This window comes from Panulirus ornatus, chromosome 23, assembly GCF_036320965.1.
Source record: "Panulirus ornatus isolate Po-2019 chromosome 23, ASM3632096v1, whole genome shotgun sequence".
Lineage (NCBI taxonomy): Eukaryota > Metazoa > Arthropoda > Malacostraca > Decapoda > Palinuridae > Panulirus > Panulirus ornatus.
Genome location: NC_092246.1, coordinates 23,918,094 through 23,939,484, shown reverse-complemented (window position 1 = coordinate 23,939,484; position 21,391 = coordinate 23,918,094). Strand labels below are relative to the sequence as shown.

Below are 21,391 nucleotides of genomic sequence, written 5' to 3'. Positions count from 1 at the left end.
ATGCTACTGATTTTGTTATGTAAACATGGCAGCTACAATCTAGATGTGTGCAAATGAGACCATTGTTGTCTATTCCTGACACTACCTCGTTGATACAGGAGAGATGATCAAATATGAAGAAAATACACCAGTTCTACTCTATTTCCTCCTGTCATTCATCTCATTATACCACCATTATATAAAGACGACGCCCTCAAACGACTATACTCTCCTCCGTACCCTCATTAGACGAGTGATATTAAGACAATAGCGACCCCGTCAAGACGTACATTATTCTGGGTTACAGAGCGTGAGTCTCTCGTACAACTTTGGTTCACTGGCTTCAAGACTTTGTGAAGCCACACATCCTCACTCATTCGTAACCTAGTCTTTTATTCACCCTTGATTATCCACGTTCTTGCTACTGACGGTCGACGGGCCCGTGATGGCCGTACGTGCTCTTGAGTCTTGCTGCAACGATAGAGGATCTGTTGGGACAGTGGGTGCTCGAGGGACTTTCCTACACACGGTCGGCGGGTCTGTCAAGGTAGTGTGTGCTCTTGAGTCTTGCTGCAGACGGTCAGTGGGTCTATTGCTTCAGCTGGTCAATGGGATCCTTGGGTCGCAACACTTCAGTGGTTGGGATATCCCTATATGCATGGGTATGTCAGCTAGTTCCTATCATTACGTACTGTAGTATCTTCATACATTATGTTTTGAACTTGTAAAGTTCACATGAGGCAATCTACATATAACCTGCTCAACCGCTACAACTCGTATTACTGTGATGCAGGCGCCTCACCGTGCGTATAGCTAATGGCGTCCCTTATCTCTTGAAGTCTGGATCTGAATATCCTGGAGCTTGTCTCTGCCAGGGCGTTGACGACGGCGATGGCGACGGGTGAGGCACCTGTCAACGCTGGTGGGACGAAGTATGTGACACGGAGCGGGAACTGCGGCTCTCTCTCTCTCTCTCTCTCTCTCTCTCTCTCTCTCTCTCTCTCTCTCTCTCTCTCTCTCTCTCTCTCTCTCGCACCTCCGTCCTCCCCTCCCTCTCTTTCAAGTCAGTTATTTCTTTATCTTGAGCTCAGGAAAGCAGCCACCGCGGCATTCATCCTGGTTTCTGTCTATGATAACAGTACTTTAAACAATATAGTTAAACAACAGAGAAATTGTCATTGTTGCCCAGTCCTGGACTAAGTCAAACTTTGACAAATATGCATAAAACGTATGAAAATAATTAAGAGAAGATATGACCGTCTTCACAAAGGTTTCATTGTTTCGTTTGTGTTTATGATAAGTCGTATAATGGGTCCAAATGTGAGAAGTAGTCCACGTACAAATGATTCAAAACATTCCAGTAGGAACCGTTCCCAACTGGAAACTTTCTAGGAATGTATTGATCTTGGGAGGAGCGTCCTGGAGCCTTCCTGGGGCGCCTCGCTTCAAAAACCCTCCCAGTCCCTCCCTCCATTCCTCCCCCTCCCCTCCCCCTTCTCGAATACTTTTTTCCAAAATTCGTTTTCCTCTCCGCTGGCTCGTGTCACAGTTCCATGTCCCCAGCACACGTGAACTTCCTGTACTGCTCCAGGCACCAGCCCTACACACAAGCTGACTGGCAGACTTTCTCGTGAAGACATTAACCAAACTTCCCACCACTTGACTTTCTCTTTCGTCCTGATCAGTCCAGAGTCTGTTCGCCATGGTCGCCGAGAAGGCCCAACTATTTCAACTTCTCGACTCAAGATTCCTTTGTTCGTTCTCTCATCCTTGAAAATCTGACCCAGACCTGAGGAACAGTTTCCATTATTTTCGTGTGCTTTTCTAACTTTTCTCTCAGAAAACATCGAGATTCATCGCCAGAACCCAAAGTCTTACTGCGACACAGCCAGGAGTACCATGAACATCTCACTTCTTCTCTGGCACACATGTAGTTAGATAAGCCTTCAGCCGGTCACGTATGTACCTACGATCGTGTCTTTATCGAGATTAGGCAGCCAGTGACCAGCAATTCCTGGATTTGCAGTGCTGGAATACCAGAAACTCGGCCCTACATTAGTCCAAACACATTCCTCCTCTGTCTTCAAAGATTTATTTTCTGCTTCCCAAAGCCCACTGGTCCCCGTAAATGTCAATAACGTTCTTTTACATTTACTCCACTCTATCATTCCATATCCAGGATACCTTTCATCGACGCCCAAGTCACGGACACGTCCATTTCCAGCATCTTATTTCCAATGGATGTGAAGGTAGCGATCTGATCAACAGACCAAGGACACTTCTCTTCAGGGACCCCAGAGCCAGGGTTCCGCTGAACGACTCAATCCCCCCCACCACGTACCCACCCTTCCCCTCAGACGCTACAATCTAGTGATTCGTTGGTTCCTTCTCTCTTATTTCCTGTTAAATCTTCTTCCTCCAGATACTGGTACTGCATCCATCCCATCCCCTGGTCAACACCCTCACCCCACTTGAGCTTATATCATCTGGAATGATCTAAGCAGTAAAGTTAGGTTGAATAATGAAGATGGTTAAGTTATCCTCTGTGTCAGTAAAGTTAGGTTGAATAACGAAGATGGTTAAGTTATCCTCTGTGTCAGTAAAGTTAGGTTGAATAACGAAGATGGTTAAGTTATCCTCTGTGTCAGTAAAGGATATATGTATTCAGGTTGTATACAGCCGATGTCAGACCAGTTGTATATCAAGAACATAAATATAACGAACGAAAAAGCAACGCAAACAAAATACAAATAGAATTCTATCACTTGTTATGATTTATGTGAGGGAAATGTATCTTGTGAAAATGGCTAAAAATGTTAACTGCAAAACTACAGGCAAAACAACTTACACCACATTTAGAATACACTGTTCAGTTCTGGTCGATAAACTTGTTTATTAGTGATGAAGAGAAATCCAAAATAGATATAAAGAAAAGCAAAAAGGGAAAAAATAATTGCGTCACTGGCAAATCAACCTTATGAAGAAAGGACTAAAAGATAAAGGTATCTTCTCCTCAAGACCACAGATCCCAAGATCTCAAGGAAATTTTCAGAATCCTTGATAATTTCAGTAATGCAACTCAGACAGAGACACATATGCAAGGAATGCAACAGGAATATAAAGAAAGATGTATTACAAACGTTTGCAAAGATTTTTCAGCAACAGAGTTTTGAACTTTGCGATTATTCATCGCCAGATATTTATCACCATTTAAGTGACAGTTGCTCAAGTGCTCTAACTACGCTAATTATCAGTCAGTAAGCCTGGTCCAACATAACATTATGGTATACAAAGTATTTAACTTCCTTTGTTTTTTCTTTTTGTGGATTACAGTAACTGTTTGTGTTCCAGCCATCCTTTCATACATCAAAAAAGCGCAACACCCCACCACAACCTACCCTACCACAACCTATCCCACCGCAATTTACCCTACCACAACCTACCCCACCACAATCTACCCTACCACAACCTACCCTACCACAACCTACCCCATCACAATCTACCCTGCCACAACCTACCCCACCACAATCTACCCTACCACAACCTACCCTACCACAGCTCAGCACCATAGTCAACTCACCTGTGGTAGCGTCAAGTGCCGGCGGAAGTCTGACGGACGTGGTCGGGTTCCGTACAGCCAGTGTGCACCATCGACCCTGGCTACCAGCCAGCCACTTAGTCGGCTGACACCCAGTTGACACTTTGGTGACACTCTGGTGAAATTCAGTCGACACACTACCCAATTCCCCTCACCTGACCTCCAGGTTATATAGGCTTACTGCCGCCACAGGGGTTACAGAATAAGGCAGTACAGTTAGCCACAATCTGTGGCTCATACAGTGAGCAGACGGCACACCAACATCTACGATCTAACACACAACCACTTGATACGTCAGAGAGAAGGAATATGGATCATTACCCAGAAACGAGAAGATAACGAAAAGATCTACAGAGATATCCAACACCTGGACACCAGCACAAACACAGAGATATCCAACACCTGGACACCAGCACAAACACAGAGGACTCTTGGATTCTACGGAGCTACAGATCCTTAAGAGAAGCTCCTGGTATCTGTTGATATACACAGTGAACAGCTCCAAGCCTAGTGTTGCTGCTTCCCCTCTCCAACACACACACACACACACACACACACACACACACACACACACACACACACACACACACACACACACTACACTACACTTAGAGAAGCATAAAGAACTATAAAGAAGGTCCAGAGTTGGACAACAAAGATGATACCAGAATCAAGAGAGCTGCTTTACAAGGAAAGGCCGGAGGGTTTGAATTTGGCCACTTTGGAATGGAGAAGAGTGAGGGAGTGACATGATCACAACTTCTATCTTTTTAAAACAGTTTGTTGACAAACAGTGAACTGTTCTTCGAGAGACGTAGGATATGATAACCAGAGAGCATGGCATGAAATTAAGCGGCAAACTTGATAAAAAGATGTGAAGACATACTTATAGTATGTGAGTGGTGGATGAATGGAATCTAATAAGAGAAAATTATCAATGTAGACAACACATATGAATTCAAAAAGTTGTATGAGGAGAGAATGCCCGAGAGATGGGGTCCCAAGAATGTAGACCTCACTCACCATAGATACAGTATAAGTAGGTAATTACAAATAGGTAACTGTACATGCACACCTCAGCATAAACCAACACACAGCATCACTACACTCACACCACACTGGGGTATACATATACATACATAAGGCTCCACAACAAACTACTGACACGTTTCAGTTAACCTACACACAGACCTCTACACTCTTCAACGTTTTCTGTATCTCTGCTTTACCTTCCCTCTCCAGTTCCCTTCTCCCTCCCCCTCCTCCCTCCCTCACCACCATACCAACACCCAATAAAAAAGGAAGCAAAACACTTCAACAACATTCAGTACCGTCCTGACGCTGCTTTTGTGTAATACAATTGTCATCACTTTCAAATGTATTATTTCAGGGTCCAATTGTAGAAGTTTTATTTGTGTCCATTGAGATGCATAATACGAAACCATAAAGAATATTCTTTGGTTAGTTTACTTTGAATATATTTTTCTGGTGTATTGATATGACGGTCAACGATCGTGACATTGTTGTATGACAATAATCTCAGTGAAATATCAGGAAAGTGTTGCGTTTTCTTCAACGACCAGAAATAATGATATGAAATTTAATGGAAGAGGATGTAATGCAACCGTGAGTTAAAGACTGCACAGCTGTAGAGTTTTGGAACATTGTAGAAAACTACATCCAGATGTTCCTAAGGTGGAGACTCTCAATACCTTTGAATCACGACTTGACAAATACATTCATGATATCAGCCATCGGTAACTAAGCTTCTTCGAGAAAGGAAAACGTTTATTATCCCGAAAGCACATGATTAAATCTCCTCGGTTCAGGCGCGATCCTCCTCACATTACCCTGCACAACCAATGGGCTGCTCCTCCTCTGCTGCCGGCTGTTGGGCCGGAGGGAGTGGTGGTGGGCGGTGAGGTGCCGTCCGCTTTACTATCTTGTCCCATCTCATAGAATTAGATGCTCAGGATACGATGAGTGTCCTCCTACATATGACCTCGTCGTAGACCAACAGGTGTCCCCAGATCTGTCCTACGTATTCACGCCTTCCTCCCTGCTTAACTGCCTATTACCCTCTTTCACTCTTTCACTCCCTCCCTAACCCGCAGCATCCCCTCTTGCCTTCCCCCCCACTCTCTCTCTCTCTCTCTCTCTCTCTCTCTCTCTCTCTCTCTCTCTCTCTCTCTCTCTCTCTCTCTCTCTCTCTCTCTCTCTCTCTCTCTCTCACACACACACACAAACACACACACCTCCCAATACCCCCCACCCTCCCTCTCGCCTCTCTTTCTGCCTGTCACCCTCCTTCACTATCATTTCCTGTCACCTTGTCTCGCTCTCACTCCGTCTTCTCTCAGACTGCCTAGACTCTCATGTTTGCCTCTCTCTCTCTCTCTCTCTCTCTCTCTCTCTCTCTCTCTCTCTCTCTCTCTCTCTCTCTCTCTCTCTCTCTCTCTCTCTCTCTCTCTCTGCTGGTAAAGTCACACATTTGCAAATATTCATAAACACAAACGGAGAGACAGAAGCCAGCAGAGACAGAGACACTGCCAGAGGAAGCACCATCTCGGAGGTGGAGAGACGGTACACACGCACTTCCTGCCACACCTTCTGTCTATCCCAATCACGTCATCGAAAACGCCACATCTTTAACATTTATGACGTAAACTTTTCACCAGATGGGGTTGTCATCCCAACACACACAACAAACATAGAATTTCTCAAATATTTCTTCCTTTGTTCACAAAAGAGAATATCAATACATGTTCTGTGTAGGTTAAGCTAATTATTCATTCGATTAATGACTTAATAACCCAGTATGATTAAGGACAAGAACACAAAACGACTTTGTATACCTCCCACTCGCCTCTTGATGTACCTTGAGTGGGAACACATTATCGGGTCAATATGAGGTAAACAATCAACAAGTGGCTCTTTACCTCCACGATCTCATCCCCCCCCCCACTCTGCCGGAAGTCACTTCAGGCAGGAGGAATAAGTATATCAGTATTGATGGATGTCACTTGGGTGGTTGATGATGTCACCTTGGCTGGTGGTGATGTCACCTGGGCGGGTGGTGATGTCACCTGGGTGGGTGTTGATGCCACCTGGGTGGGTGGTGATGTCACCTGGGCGGGTGATGATGTCACCTGGGTGGGTGTTGATGCCACCTGGGTGGGTGGTGATGTCACCTGGGCGGGTGATGATGTCACCTGGGCGGGTGATGATGTCACCTGGGCGGGTGGTGACTGACGCGTCTAGTTACCGTAATTTCATGTATGTTCAGAGCGAGTGTGTTAAGTCGTGGGTTGTGCTGGTCATCACTACAGGTGCAGGGGCTCCTGACCACACATGTAAACAACCGCCAAGCTGCACCATCACCATAACATGGGTTCTGGAGTTGTCCTGTTAACCATCACCATAACATGGGTTCTGGAGTTGTCCTGTTAACCATCACCATAACATGGGTTCTGGAGTTGTCCTGTTAACCATCACCATAACATGGGTTCTGGAGTTGTCCTGTTAACTAGACATCATTATCATTGTTATTATATTCTTTATTATCATTATCGTATAACCGCAGGATTCCTTATCGAAGGATCGCTTCCGCGTCATGGGTGCGCCACCCTCAGTAGCAGGGTAATCAGGGACAAGATGAACGCATTTGAAGCGAGAAGTTCTTTGACGAGACTGTACATTATCTTTCGTCAACTAACGCGAAAGTGACTTGTCACCAGCTATGTAACTTCAAGTACGAGGAGTCCGGTAACACCATCGATGGATACTTAATTACTTCCTGCCTCAGGAGTCCCTTTTATTTTTGTGAGGCTCTCCTGCAGCTCTCAGGAAGTCGGTCACGTCCTCAGTTACTTCAACTGTCTGCAGCTACACTTCAACGTAAACAAGGACTCCACCATGGAACAAGAGCACATGAATGCCACGTTAGTCAACAAAAACACAAGCACCAAACACTGCCATATGTCAGGCAGAAGGATATACAAATGTACCCTCGCCACCAAGGAACAAGACCACATGACTTGTAGATTACTTCAGTGGTGTACAATGTCGGGGATATAGTCACTCCGTACGTGTTGACTGGCTGGCCCAGTCATGACCTACCACACCATTGTGATCACTGTAGAAAGTTTTTCAAAACAGAATATTTAATTATAGAATTATTTCGTAATCAGATTTGATAAAATGGTGGTAATCCTACCGACTATATCTTAGTTAAATCATGTAATGTTGAATGATATGAATTGCATGAATGACTCGTCCAACCCAGTGGTGGCAAGGCTTCCTGACTCCCCTGAAGAATGACTGTGATTGGCCCGTGTGAATATTTGGTCGTCATGTTACACCTGCTGTAAGCAGTGTTAATTAAGTCGTCATGGATGACGTTGACATGTTTTCAATGCGTTATTCAATGCTCTCGGGTGTATTTGATATCGTGCATTGTGACTGTGTGAGGTATGTGTACATGTTCATGAGTTCGTAAATTCACTATGTGAACAGTATATCGTCAAATGTTTAACACACACACACACACACACACAATATCTATCTATCTATCTGTATATATATATATATATATATATATATATATATATATATATATATATATATATATATATATATATATATATATATATATATTCTTATATTATTATTTTGCTTTGACGCTGTCTCCCGCGTTTGCGAGGTAGCGCAAGGAAACAGACGAAAGAAATGGCCCAACCCACCCACATACACATGTATATACATACACGTCCACACACGCAAATATACATACCCATACATCTCAATGTACACATATATATACACACACAGACACATACATATATACATATGCACACAATTCACACTGTCTGCCTTTACTCATTCCCATCGCCACCTCGCCACACATGGAATAACATCCCCCTCCCCCCTCATATGTGCGAGGTAGCGCTAGGAAAAGACAACAAAGGCCCCATTCGTTCACACCCAGTCTCTAGCTGTCATGCAATAATGCCCGAAACCACAGCTCCCTTTCCACATCCAGGCCCCACAGAACTTTCCATGGTTTACCCCAGACGCTTCACATGCCCTGATTCACTCCATTGACAGCACGTCGACCCCGGTATACCACATCGCTCCAATTCACTCTATTCCTTGCCCGCCTTTCACCCTCCTGAATGTTCAGGCCCCGATCACTCAAAATCGTTTTCACTCCATCTTTCCACCTCCAATTTCGTCTCCCACTTCTCCTCGTTCCCTTCACCTCCGACACATATATCCTCTTGGTCAATCTTTCCTCACTCATTCTCTCCATGTGCCCAAACCATTTCAAAACACCCTCTTCTGCTCTCTCAACCACACTCTTTTTATTTCCACACATCTCTCTTACCTTTGCATTACTTACTCGATCAAACCTCCTCACACCACATATTGTCTTCAAACATCTCATTTCCAGCACATCCACCCTCCTGTGCACAACTCTATCCATAGCCCACGCCTCGCAACCATACAACATTGTTGGAACCACTATTCCTTCAAACATACCCATTTTTGCTTTCCTTGATAATGTTCTCGACTTTCACACAGTCTTCAACGCTCCCAGGATTTTCGCCCCCTCCCCCACCCTATGATTCACTTCCGCTTCCATGGTTCCATCCGCTGCCAGATCCACTCCCAGATATCTAAAACACTTTACTTCCTCCAGTTTTTCTCCATTCAAACTTACCTCCCAATTGAGTTGACCCTCAACCCTACTGTACCTAATAACCTTGCTCTTATTCACATTTACTCTTAACTTTCTTCTTTCACACACTTTACCAAACTCAGTCACCAGCTTCTGCAGTTTCTCACATGAATCAGCCACCAGCGTTGTATCATCAGCGAACAACAACTGACTCACTTCCCAAGCTCTCTCATCTCCAACAGACTTCATACTTGCCCCTCTTTCCAAAACTCTTGCATTCACCTCCCTAACAACCCCATCCATAAACAAATTAAACAACCATGGAGACATCACACACCCCTGCCGCAAACCTACATTCACTGAGAACCAATCACTTTCCTCTCTTCCTACACGTACTCATGCCTTACATCCTCGATAAAAACTTTTCACTGCTTCTAACAACTTGCCTCCCACACCATATATTCTTAGTACCTTCCACAGAGCATCTCTATCAACTCTATCATATGCCTTCTCCAGATCCATAAATGCTACATACAAATCCATTTGCTTTTCTAAGTATTTCTCACATACATTCTTCAAAGCAAACACCTGATCCACACATCCTCTACCACTTCTGAAACCACACTGCTCTTCCCCAATCTGATGCTCTGTAGATGCCTTCACCCTCTCAATCAATACCCTCCCATATATATATATATATATATATATATATATATATATATATATATATATATATATATATATATATATATATATATATATATATAGTTCATGCGCCTTACATGTCTTATTTATGTCTGATAACCTATTTCTGTATCCCTGAAGATGTAAATGCTCACGAAAGCGCTAAGTAGAGAATGCAGTGATCATAAGGGTACTGCGAACATGTCTGTGATGCTCAAATCTATCTAAAAGAAAATTCATTCTTGTTATGGGTTTTGAGGCATCACATACTGACAATACTCAAACCTTCTTATTCATTAAGAAGATATCCTTTGTAAAGGTAATGTATCCCGTACAGGTGGTAATAGTCGAATCGTGTACAGTAATGTAAGAATATCTATAAAGGAACTGAATCTTTTATAACGGTTTATCTTTATATATTGAGAACACAGCCATTACACAGCTTCTGTAACATTTTTGAATACGGTAATTCTCGCGTCTTATAGTTTGAAAAGTTATCTGTTATCAAAGAAATTAAGCTCTCATTCATAATAGTGATGTGCCAGACAGCTCCTAATCAGACAATTTATCACTGGACAATCTGTTACCAGCCAGTTCAGTTTCATCAGACAACACGCCATCTATCATTCCTTAAAGCGGACAGAACACTACCGTACTGCTGCACAAATGGTCTACACGCAGGTGGTGTAATGCCAGATAACTAGCATCCGTTGTGTGTTCTCTGAGACTGGTGTAGACACACACAAGCTACGCACTTATGTAGCAACAGTTCTGGCCCAAACGATCCCCCGGTATGAACACCTGCGGCACACAAATATCCGTTCAACACATTTCCGGCGTAATTACACAAGGTCAGACACTCAACACTACCCATGACTGATCTCGAAGAAGGTTTGGATTAAAAACCTCATTTATTTTTATTTTATTTTGCTTTGTCGCTATCTCCTGCGTTTGCGAGGTAGCGCAAGGAAACAGACGAAAGAAATGACCCAACCCACCCTCATACACATGTATATACATACACGTCCACACACGCAAAAATACATACCTATACATCTCAATGTACACATATATATACACACACAGACACATACATATATACCCATGCACACAGTTCACAGTGTCTGCCTTTATTCATTCCCATCGCCACCTCGCCACACATGGAATACCATCCCCCTCCCCCCTCATGTGTGCCAGGTAGCGCTAGGAAAAGACAACAAAGGCCCCATTCGTTCACACTCAGTCTCTAGCTGTCATGTAATAATGCCCGAAACCACAGCTCCCTTTCCACATCCAGTCCCCACACAACTTTCCATGGTTTACCCCAGACGCTTCACATGCCATGATTCAATCCACTGACAGCACGTCAACCCCGGTATACCACATCGATCCAATTCACTCTATTCCTTGCCCGCCTTTCACCCTCCTGCATGTTCAGGCCCCGATCACTCAAAATCTTTTTCACTCTATCTTTCCACCTCCAATTTGGTCTCCCACTTCTCCTCGTTCCCTCCACCTCCGACACATATATCTTCTTGGTCAATCTTTCCTCGCTCATTCTCTCCATGTGCCCAAACCATTTCAAAACACCCTCTTCTGCTCTCTCAACCACGCTCTTTTTATTTCCACACATCTCTCTTACCCTTACATTACTTACTCGATCAAACCACCTCACACCACACATTGTCCTCAAACATCTCATTTCCAGCACATCCATCCTCCTGCGCACAACTCTATCCATAGCCCACGCCTCGCAACTATACAACATTGTTGGAACCACTATTCCTTCAAACATACCCATTTTTGCTTTCCGAGATAATGTTCTCGACTTCCACACATTCTTCAAGGCTCCCAGGATTTTCGCCCCCTCCCCCACCCTATGATCCACTTCCGCTTCCAAGGTTCCATCCGCTGCCAGATCCACTCCCAGATATCTAAAACACTTTACTTCCTCCAGTTTTTCTCCATTCAAACTTACCTCCCAATTGAGTTGACCCTCAACCCTACTGTACCTAATAACCTTGCTCTTATTCACATTTACTCTTAACTTTCTTCTTTCACACACTTTACCAAACTCAGTCACCAGCTTCTGCAGTTTCTCACATGAATCAGCCACTAGCGCTGTATTATCAGCGAACAACAACTGACTCACTTCCCAAGCTTTCTCATCCACAACAGACTTCATACTTGCCCCTCTTTCCAAAACTCTTGCATTCACCTCCCTAACAACCCCATCCATAAACAAATTAAACAACCATGGAGACATCACACACACCTGCCGCAACCTACATTCACTGAGAACCAATCACTTTCCTCTCTTCCTACACGTACACATGCCTTACATCCTTGATAAAAACTTTTCACTGCTTCTAACAACTTGCCTCCCAAACCATATATTCTTAATACCTTCCACAGAGCATCTCTATCAACTCTATCATATGCCTTCTCCAGATCCATAAATGCTTCATACAAATCCATTTGCTTTTCTAAGTATTTCTCACATACATTCTTCAAAGCAAACACCTGATCCACACATCCTCTACCACTTCTGAAACCACACTGCTCTTCCCCAATCTGATGCTCTGTACATGCCTTCACCATTCTCAATCAATACCCTCCCATATAATTTACCAGGAATACTCAACAAACTTATACCTCTGTAATTTGAGCACTCACTCTTATCCCCTTTGCCTTTGTACAATGGCACTATGCACGCATTCCGCCAATCCTCAGGCACCTGACATCATATACATATATATATATATATATATATATATATATATATATATATATATATATATATATATATATATATGATACGAATAAAGTGTATATGAACGCGCACCTTGCGAGGTAGGGCAAGGAAACAGACGAAAGAATGGCCCAACCCACCCACATACACATAAATATACATAACGCCCACACACGCACATATACAACCTATACATTTCAACGTATACATACACATACATACACAGACATATACATATATACACATGCACATATTCATACATGCTGCCTTCATCCATTCTCGCCGCCACCCCGCCAAACATGAAATAGCACCCACTTTCTCCGCGTGCGCGTGAGGCAGCGCTAGGAAAAGACAACAAAGGCCACATTCATTCACACTCAGTCTCTAGCTGCCATGTGTAATGCACCGAAACTACAGCTCCCTTTCCGCATCCAGGCCCCACAAAAATTTCCATGGTTTACCCAAGACGCTTCATATGCCCTAGTTCAATCCATTGACAGCACGTCGACCCCGGTGTACCACATCGTTCCAATTCACTCTATTTCTTCTACGCCTTTCACCCTCCTGTATGTTCAGGCCCCGATCGCTCAAGATCTTTTTCAATCCATTCTTCCACCTCCAATTTGGTTTCTCATTTCTCCTTGTTCCCTCCACCTTTGACACATATGTCCTCTTTGACAATCTTTCCTCAATCATTCTCTCCATGTGACCAAACCATTTCAATACACCGTCTTCTGCTCTCTCAACCATACTCTTTTTATTACCACACATATCTCTTACCTTTTCATTACTTACTCGGTCAAACCACCTCAAACCACATATTGTCCTCAAACATCTCATTTCCAATGCATCCTCCCTCCTCCGCACAACCCTATCTATAGCCCATGCCTCATAACCATATAACATTGTTGGAACCACTATTCTTTCAAACATACCCATTTTTGCTCTCCGAGATAACGTTCTCGCCTTCCACACATTCTTCAAGGCTCCCAGAACCTTCGCCCCCTCCCCCACCCTATGACTCACTTCCGCTTCCATGGTTCCATCCGCTGCTAAATCTACTCCCAGATATCTAAAACACTAAATTTTCTCCAGTTTTTCTCCATTCAAACTTACCTCCCAGTTGACTTGTCCCTCAACCGTACTGAATCTAATAACCTCAGACGATAAGCCTGTGGACAAGGATTAACGAAATTTGATTGTTTTAACTATTTGTGGTTTAGTGCATAGTGAGTAGCATAACTGTTTGTATAGTTTTACTGATTTTGAAAAAGTTATAACTGTGTGTTAGCGAGTTTTGCTCGTTGTTGCGTGCACTGTGGCAGCCTATACATGAAGACCGATTTATCAAGTGTGATTCATTATGCGTTATGACATATCCAGTATCATTATACCGCTCTGTTCTGGGTTTAACGTATGTAGACGAGGTTAAACTTCTTACATACGAGATTAACTGATGAATAAACTTTGATTCTCTTGCTTACAGTGTTACCCACATTACATGAAAAGTGAACTTTTCCGAAGGTTAATCCTTTGTATTTCCTATAGCATTTTGATCTTCCCTTAGATCTTATACAATACTTTCTTCCTACACCATGGAAGTAATTAGTAAAACTTCATTAAGCGCAAAAATATAAAGTATCGTGACAGCACGGGAAGCAGTACGTGTGTGCTGGTAACATACAATGAGTAAGGAACAAACAGACAGCATCCGACGCCACGGAGTCACCAGGCCGGAAATGCCCGTTAACGACCCATGTGGATCACATGACAGTGTTTACCCTGTGTTGCCTGGGGTAACATATGTACTCATGATATTCCTTCGTTGTAATGTTGAATTTAAAGAATCATATGGACTTACTTCGTACATTATAGTCCAGTCATTACGGCAAACCAGATCTGAGATCAAAACGTCCGCCTAGAATTTCCAGGAATCTCTAATTTCTTCATTCTAATTCCGATTGGCGATAACGAGACAATCCTAACAACTGGTTACGAAGCGTTGATATCATAATGATCTCTAGCATGAACATTATTCCGCGCGTTTAACACAGCATAGCAAAGACAAATATCGCAATCAGGATATTCTTTCCTTAACCTAACCAGATCTAACAAAATCTCAACCTAAATCAGCTTAACCCAAATTCAATCATCTATGTAAGAAAACCCTGAGGGCATATGACGGGATGAAAACCACTTCCATTATCATGCCTGGGAGAGGGTACCGTCCACGTACGTGCCGTACAAGACCAGTGAGAGGGTTGGGAGCCGGGGGCTGGGAGTCCTCCAATTCATCTAATGTTAACACACTAATAAATTCAGAATTTCAGTCTCACATCAAGTAGCAACTTCAGTGATAAATGTCGAAACTGACATATATTTCCAGCCAGGTGTGCAATGACCCCTTCTCTTTGACCTTTGACCTTTTTTCGCAAAAAATCATAAGCACTGGAATGTGTCAAGGTCGGTTCCGTATTTAGATCGTTTAGCCTTTGACATTAAAAGCCAGCGTATTCCCGGTTAAACAAGAGAATATTCATTCTATATTTCAAGTGAGATTTAGGAAAACATACGAGTATATCTAGTTTTTGACATAGCATTATCATTGTTATCATCGTTACCATTATCTATCATTATCATTATCATTATTATTGATATAGAACAATATCCCATTTATGTGGCTTCTGCAGCTTTGAGACTTCATGCAGCAGTAATGGAAGTGTTGGTGGACTCCTTCAAAGTAAGGAATTCCTCAAAGAAAATGTACTTTCCGTCCACTGTCGATATCACAGCCTCACTGAATATATATTCAGTGTATGTATATACATGTGTATGTTGGAAAGGATCACAATTTTGCGCGTGATCAAGTATATTCCCAAGAGTCCACGGGGAAAATGAAACACGACAAGTTCCCAAGTGCACTTTCGTGTAATAATCATATCATCAGGGGAGATACAAGAGAGAAATATAAGTCAGTTGATACACAACGAAGAGACGTAGCTATGACGCCATGTTTACCAAATGGCGTCCTAGCAATCGTGTTTCATTTTCCCCGTGGACTCATAGGAATACATGTGTATGTGGGTGGGTTGGGTCATTCTTTCGTGTTTCCTTGCTCTACCTCGCTAACGCGGGAGACGGCGATTAAGTATGATAAATACATAAGATAATATATATCGCTGTTGACTTCCTGCGCTAACACATAGACCGACAGACACGAAGATAAGGCGCTATACGCCAAAACACAGAGGAAGGCAGTCGTTTACGGTAGGACAAAGAAGACAACAGCTTTACTCCAGGACAGAGGAAGACAGTCAACGTACTCCAGAACTGAGGAAGACGGCGGCTTTACGGAAGGATAGAGGAAGACAGCCATCGTACGTCGGGACAGAGGAAGACAGCCATCGTACGTCGGGACAGAGGAAGACAGCCATCGTACGTCGGGACAGAGGAAGACAGCCATCGTACGTCCGGACAGAGGAAGACAGCCATCGTACGTCGGGACAGAGGAAGACAGCCATCGTACGTCGGGACAGAAGAAGACAGCCATCATACGTCGGGACAGAGGAAGACAGCCATCGTACGTCGGGACAGAGGAAGACAGCTACTTTACGCCAACACGAAGGATTAAAAAAGAAAATTTTCCTGGTGGGTTCATTACTGGCAACTGAGGACTTCTATTGTGACGGGGAAGCAAGACGGAGAATACTTTATGATATCTATTCCTCTCACTCCATTCCTTTGCCGTAGCTGAGGAAGAAAGTAGAGAAAAATGATATTTCTGAGGAACAAGTTTGGATAAAAACCATAGAAAAAAAAGTGAAGGCAAGTCCAACGGTGTTGGCTGATGATTTATTCTCTCGTGGCGTTGATTGGTTCCTGGAATATTATTCACTCAGTCATGATTGGCCGATGTATTGGCCGTTGGTGTTGACTGATTAATTTTGTATTTACTCCCAGCTTTACCTCGACGATGACTTATTTGTTTACGATGTTCTTTCGTTACCAGTTTAAACCAAACTTGGATTAGGATATCTTCTGGTTCAGAGATGGCGCTGCGATACTCATTCGCAATTCGTCCGTATAGAGCGCAACCTGGATACTACGAGATGTGTAATCGTCTACAAAAACCATCTTTTTTTGTAACAGAAAGTCGTGAAGTTTCCAGTTAACTATATGCAGGTACCTACGCGTCTTTGATATTTGGGTGACATTTGTTAGATTCATTAATTACCGTCCGATTGCAAATAAATTTTGACTGCGTTCATGGCTTCCTCGGCTCCCTTCATCCGAGCAATATCCCAGCAACTGTTACTGTTGGCTTCTAGCCTCTAATAACTAGTCCAAAATAGATACTGTAACAACTTCATAGGTAACAGAGAACCCACGATCTCTAGAGCACTAGATTTCTCTTCTCGCTAACATGTAATACATTTTGAGAACTTAGCGCGTTCATTTTGTTATGGTGAAGAATGTGAACTCCTTAATATAGTTTACGATTTTGTGAGGCGTTCCAACCAGACGAATTATGAGGCTTCCACAGCAGTCAGTGAACATGACAGGGTAGTGAGGACCATGAAGGTCATAATCAAAGGTCATGACTCATAACTAGAAGGCATCAGGCTGGTTAGAATAACATTGTTAACCAGCACCACAACCTGTTAATATAATGCAAATGTCTGAGTACCAGCCTATACCCCATACCCTAGGAGGATACTACTAAAAGGAAGCTGCAAGAATATGTTTATTAGATATCAAATACACAATCGCATCACAAACTATTACAAATTTATGAAAGTATTCTCTTTATATATATATATATATATATATATATATATATATATATATATATATATATATATATATATATATATATATATATATATATATATATATATATATATATATATATCACTAGCAGTACACAAACAAATACACCCAAGCAGTGGGCTTAGCTTTTTAATGAGCAAATGTATTGAAATCTAGACTTCACTCAACACTTGTTAATTCATATATCATAGCATAATACATATAACAAAATATATCATTTTATTATCAACACAAAAATATGTTGAAACATTTATCATAAAACTGATATTTGATTTAGATTTCACTTGCATAACATCTGCCTACATTGCCCTGGAGAGAAAAGCTCCTGAATGATATATATATATATATATATATATATATATATATATATATATATATATATATATAAATATATATATATATATATATATACATACATATTCGCCATTTCCCGTGTTAACGAGGTAGCGCCAGGAACAGACGGCCTCATTCACTTACATCCTCTCTAGCTGTCGTATAATATCAATGGACGGAAACCAAAACCCTCTGCAGACGACCAGGCCCCACAGACCTTTCCATAGTTTCCTTTTCTTCAAAAGTCCTGGTTCAGCTCATATACATCTATAGACAATCTAATACCTTAATTGTTTAAGAGCTACCTCTCTATATGGGATAGAATTCCCAATACATCTTGTGGCAAGTTTACAAGTTCTTCCTTTCTAATTCTAACATAACTTTTGAAATATCCAGAAATGACACTTGACTGTCGCACCCTAATGACTGATCACGGCATCATACTGGCTCAGCTGCCGCGCCCCTCCCTCGTGAGGCTGGTTGTGAAGGGGAGAGAGCTACAGGAGAGACACAGTCAGGAGAGTGACACACACTACAATACATTCATCTAGTGTTCAACAACATGGACGAGAAGACTGAGGAAGAGTTGAAGAATATAGTGTACAGCTAAGAGGACGTGGGGGAGTAACACCAGCACACAGGAAGTTGAAAACTACAGGTCTTAGTGGAATGCAGTAAAGTAAGCCAGTGCAGATAAGTACAGTACGACGAGGGTGAAACTTGGAGGTGTAGTGAAACATGAAGACTAAGAAGACAAAATCAGTTCAATAGAACAGAAGAGGAACAGAAATACGAACAACTACAACAGTTGTGCCGATCATAAAACAGGAACATATACACGTTAACACAGCAGAGTGGTAAACAACACATAAAGTTCAATAGATATTAGATATCACAATTTAACATGGAATTAACTTTCATGTTTAATGAGGTTGTTTAAAAATGTGTATGTGCTTTACAGTTTTCGATACGAACTCAATATTTTAGGGCAAAACAAGAAAGCCAAAATCACTGATGCCCATCCATTTCTTTGAACAACTACGTGTCCAACATATATACATTTCCACACTATTTCCTTGTTTGCATGTGAAAACAACCTTATACTCTTTCTAATGCCTTAAGTACCAGTAAATGTAGCTAGGTCGAGAACGTCAGCTCAGCTGTCATAGGTCGAAACTACAATGCACTCGGAGAGAAACCCGGACATAGTAAGTACAAGCTTTCAAATCCATAAGATTTACCGAGCTTAACTTACAAAAGATCAAGAAAAGTTTTATGAATTCGAGTCTTAACAAACCTTGTGTAAACTATCTGCAAAATATGATAACAGGATCTTTACGTTTCTGACCTCAAGACCAACTGACATGTTCTCTCTCCAACAGCATATAACATAGTTCAATCTAGCGAAACTAATCTACACAGCAGATAGCTGTAAAGCTAATAGGAAAAGACTCATTCAGTTTGTAACACAGGTTGCATGAATGACAATAACCCTCTGAACAACACGCTATTGAGGAATTAATTGTTATAGTACAACTGACAATGTATCGGCTTACAAATTGTCACAAATTCTATTCCTGTAGTGAATATATACAATGGATTGTGCAAGAACATAAGTTTTTCTTTGTCCAATTTTGCAAGTGTCATCATCCGGGGCCATATCCTTCCTAGCCATACAATATCTACATTTGTTTACACTGCACTTTGATCTGATGCAGTGCAAGATCAGGATTCAGATCTGTCTGTGCATAATTAATTGTTCACGTTTCAAATAGTCTTAGATCCGTTATGTACTGTATAAGAGTAGACGAAGGATTCCATTCGTTTACCAAATTTGAGTAAAACTAATGACTAATTATCAGTTACAAAAAAGTTAGGAAATACGATAATTCCCTCAATATTACTACAGTTCATGACACATGATATTTATTCTACCCTTTATTGACGGTGAAATATTTTGGTATTCAAGGCCTGTGTACAACTGAACAGAAAATGATCTAAAGATCAAATAGTTGACTGAAAGTAATAATGCATCAAGCAGGATCCACTTAACTTGTAACCCTGATATGAGTCAAAAAGCCTCACCGACTTGGCAACACTGACATTGACGTTCTTCAAAACGTTTCTTGGACTAAACATTTGTGCTACTTGGCGAACCATTTGGCTAAGTTGTGTTGGAAATCCTGACGATTGAGATCGATTTCCAGGACACAGAGGAAGTGGAAGAGAAGGGGACAGTCGCTGAAGGCTTCCTGCTTCAAAAGCGTACCCCAGTGACCACCACGATTGCTTCGCAGGAAGTTCATCTTGCCGTAGTTCTTGACTGCACCAGAGAGAGAACATGGGATGTTAGTGCTGAGATTAAGAAAGCTAGCACAGATACGTACGTGACTGTGCATCAGCGAAAGCTAGCACTAGTCTATGTTTCACTGTCATTTGAACAATATCTAGGTGTTAGTGATTCCTGAATGAGCCTAGACCATTGATCAATACAGTCTCTGTTGTTGATCATTGACATAACGTTAACACTGATTTCATGAAAACGGGATGAAGAAGTTCCCACGCCACAATACAGACAGATTTGGTTAGACAATCATGTGATTAAAGACAGTGAATGAATCTGAAGTCTTCAAATGTAACAGAAATGGAAGTATGTTAACTGTAAAAACTGTTCCACACACACACACACACACACACACACACACACACACACACACACACACACACACATAGATATACCATATCATATACCAATGATTTTTAGGCCATTAATATTCATTTGGTATAATTCAATCTATGACATTCGGTACACAGGCTGGCCACATAGTTAATATAAGTCAGCACCTACCTGGCCCAGCTGGTCATGGATCCAAAATCTGTGTTACAAGAGAATTTTAACTCAAAGTTGACACCGTAACCCAGGTCAGCAGCGCGCACCATCTGGTCTTGTGCACGTGCACTGGCACGAAGCAATGTTTTCATACCATGTCCCATTTGCCTGTCTAAGTATAGGGTATAGGAATAGGAGCACCTATGACTATGGCGGAATCCAAACTTGAAATTCAATTAACTTAAAACGCAACTATAAATACAATGTTTGCTTCCCCTCGTCCGCATGGGCTGTCGTCAGGAACTTTAGTCACGGTGTTAAGGTCATTTGAAATCATTTGATATCTTAAGAGGAGACATGATGGTAACACGCTTGTATGTATACATGTTTGACTTCTGGCCGAAGAAAACTTGTACATCCAAAAAAGAAAAACTAGAGACAGAGAAACACGCTCTCTACCAACGCTCACTCTCCAGTATGAACAACTAACACTGTGATAGTTTCATACCAACAAGACATATATGTCTGAGGTTAATTACCTGGAGAGGAATGTCATGAAGTGATGACCTGGCAGGTCATGAGAAAGGTGGAAGACCATGATGACGAAGGTACAGGTGAGGGAGTCTGGTACAGGTTAAGGCTGAAGATTTTTGGATATACGTAGCTGGTCAGGTAGACAGACGACACTCCGGGGGCAGAAAGGCA

General features: G+C 42.1%; 1 protein-coding gene across 2 annotated transcripts in view; it reads right to left on the bottom strand.

Moving 5' to 3' along the window:
- The window catches only part of LOC139756935 (uncharacterized), a 44,439-nt gene that overhangs the window by 12,601 nt on the left and 10,447 nt on the right, over positions 1–21,391 (bottom strand). Inside the window, exon 3 of one of the 2 annotated variants that reach the window (XM_071676881.1) lies at positions 17,556–20,179. The exons of the other annotated variant lie outside the window; for it this stretch is intronic. Within the exon in view, the coding sequence (XP_071532982.1) occupies positions 20,001–20,179 (179 nt within the window). The 3' untranslated portion in view covers positions 17,556–20,000. Of the gene's footprint in view, positions 1–17,555; positions 20,180–21,391 lie in introns of those variants that run through there. 2 annotated transcript variants of the gene reach the window in all.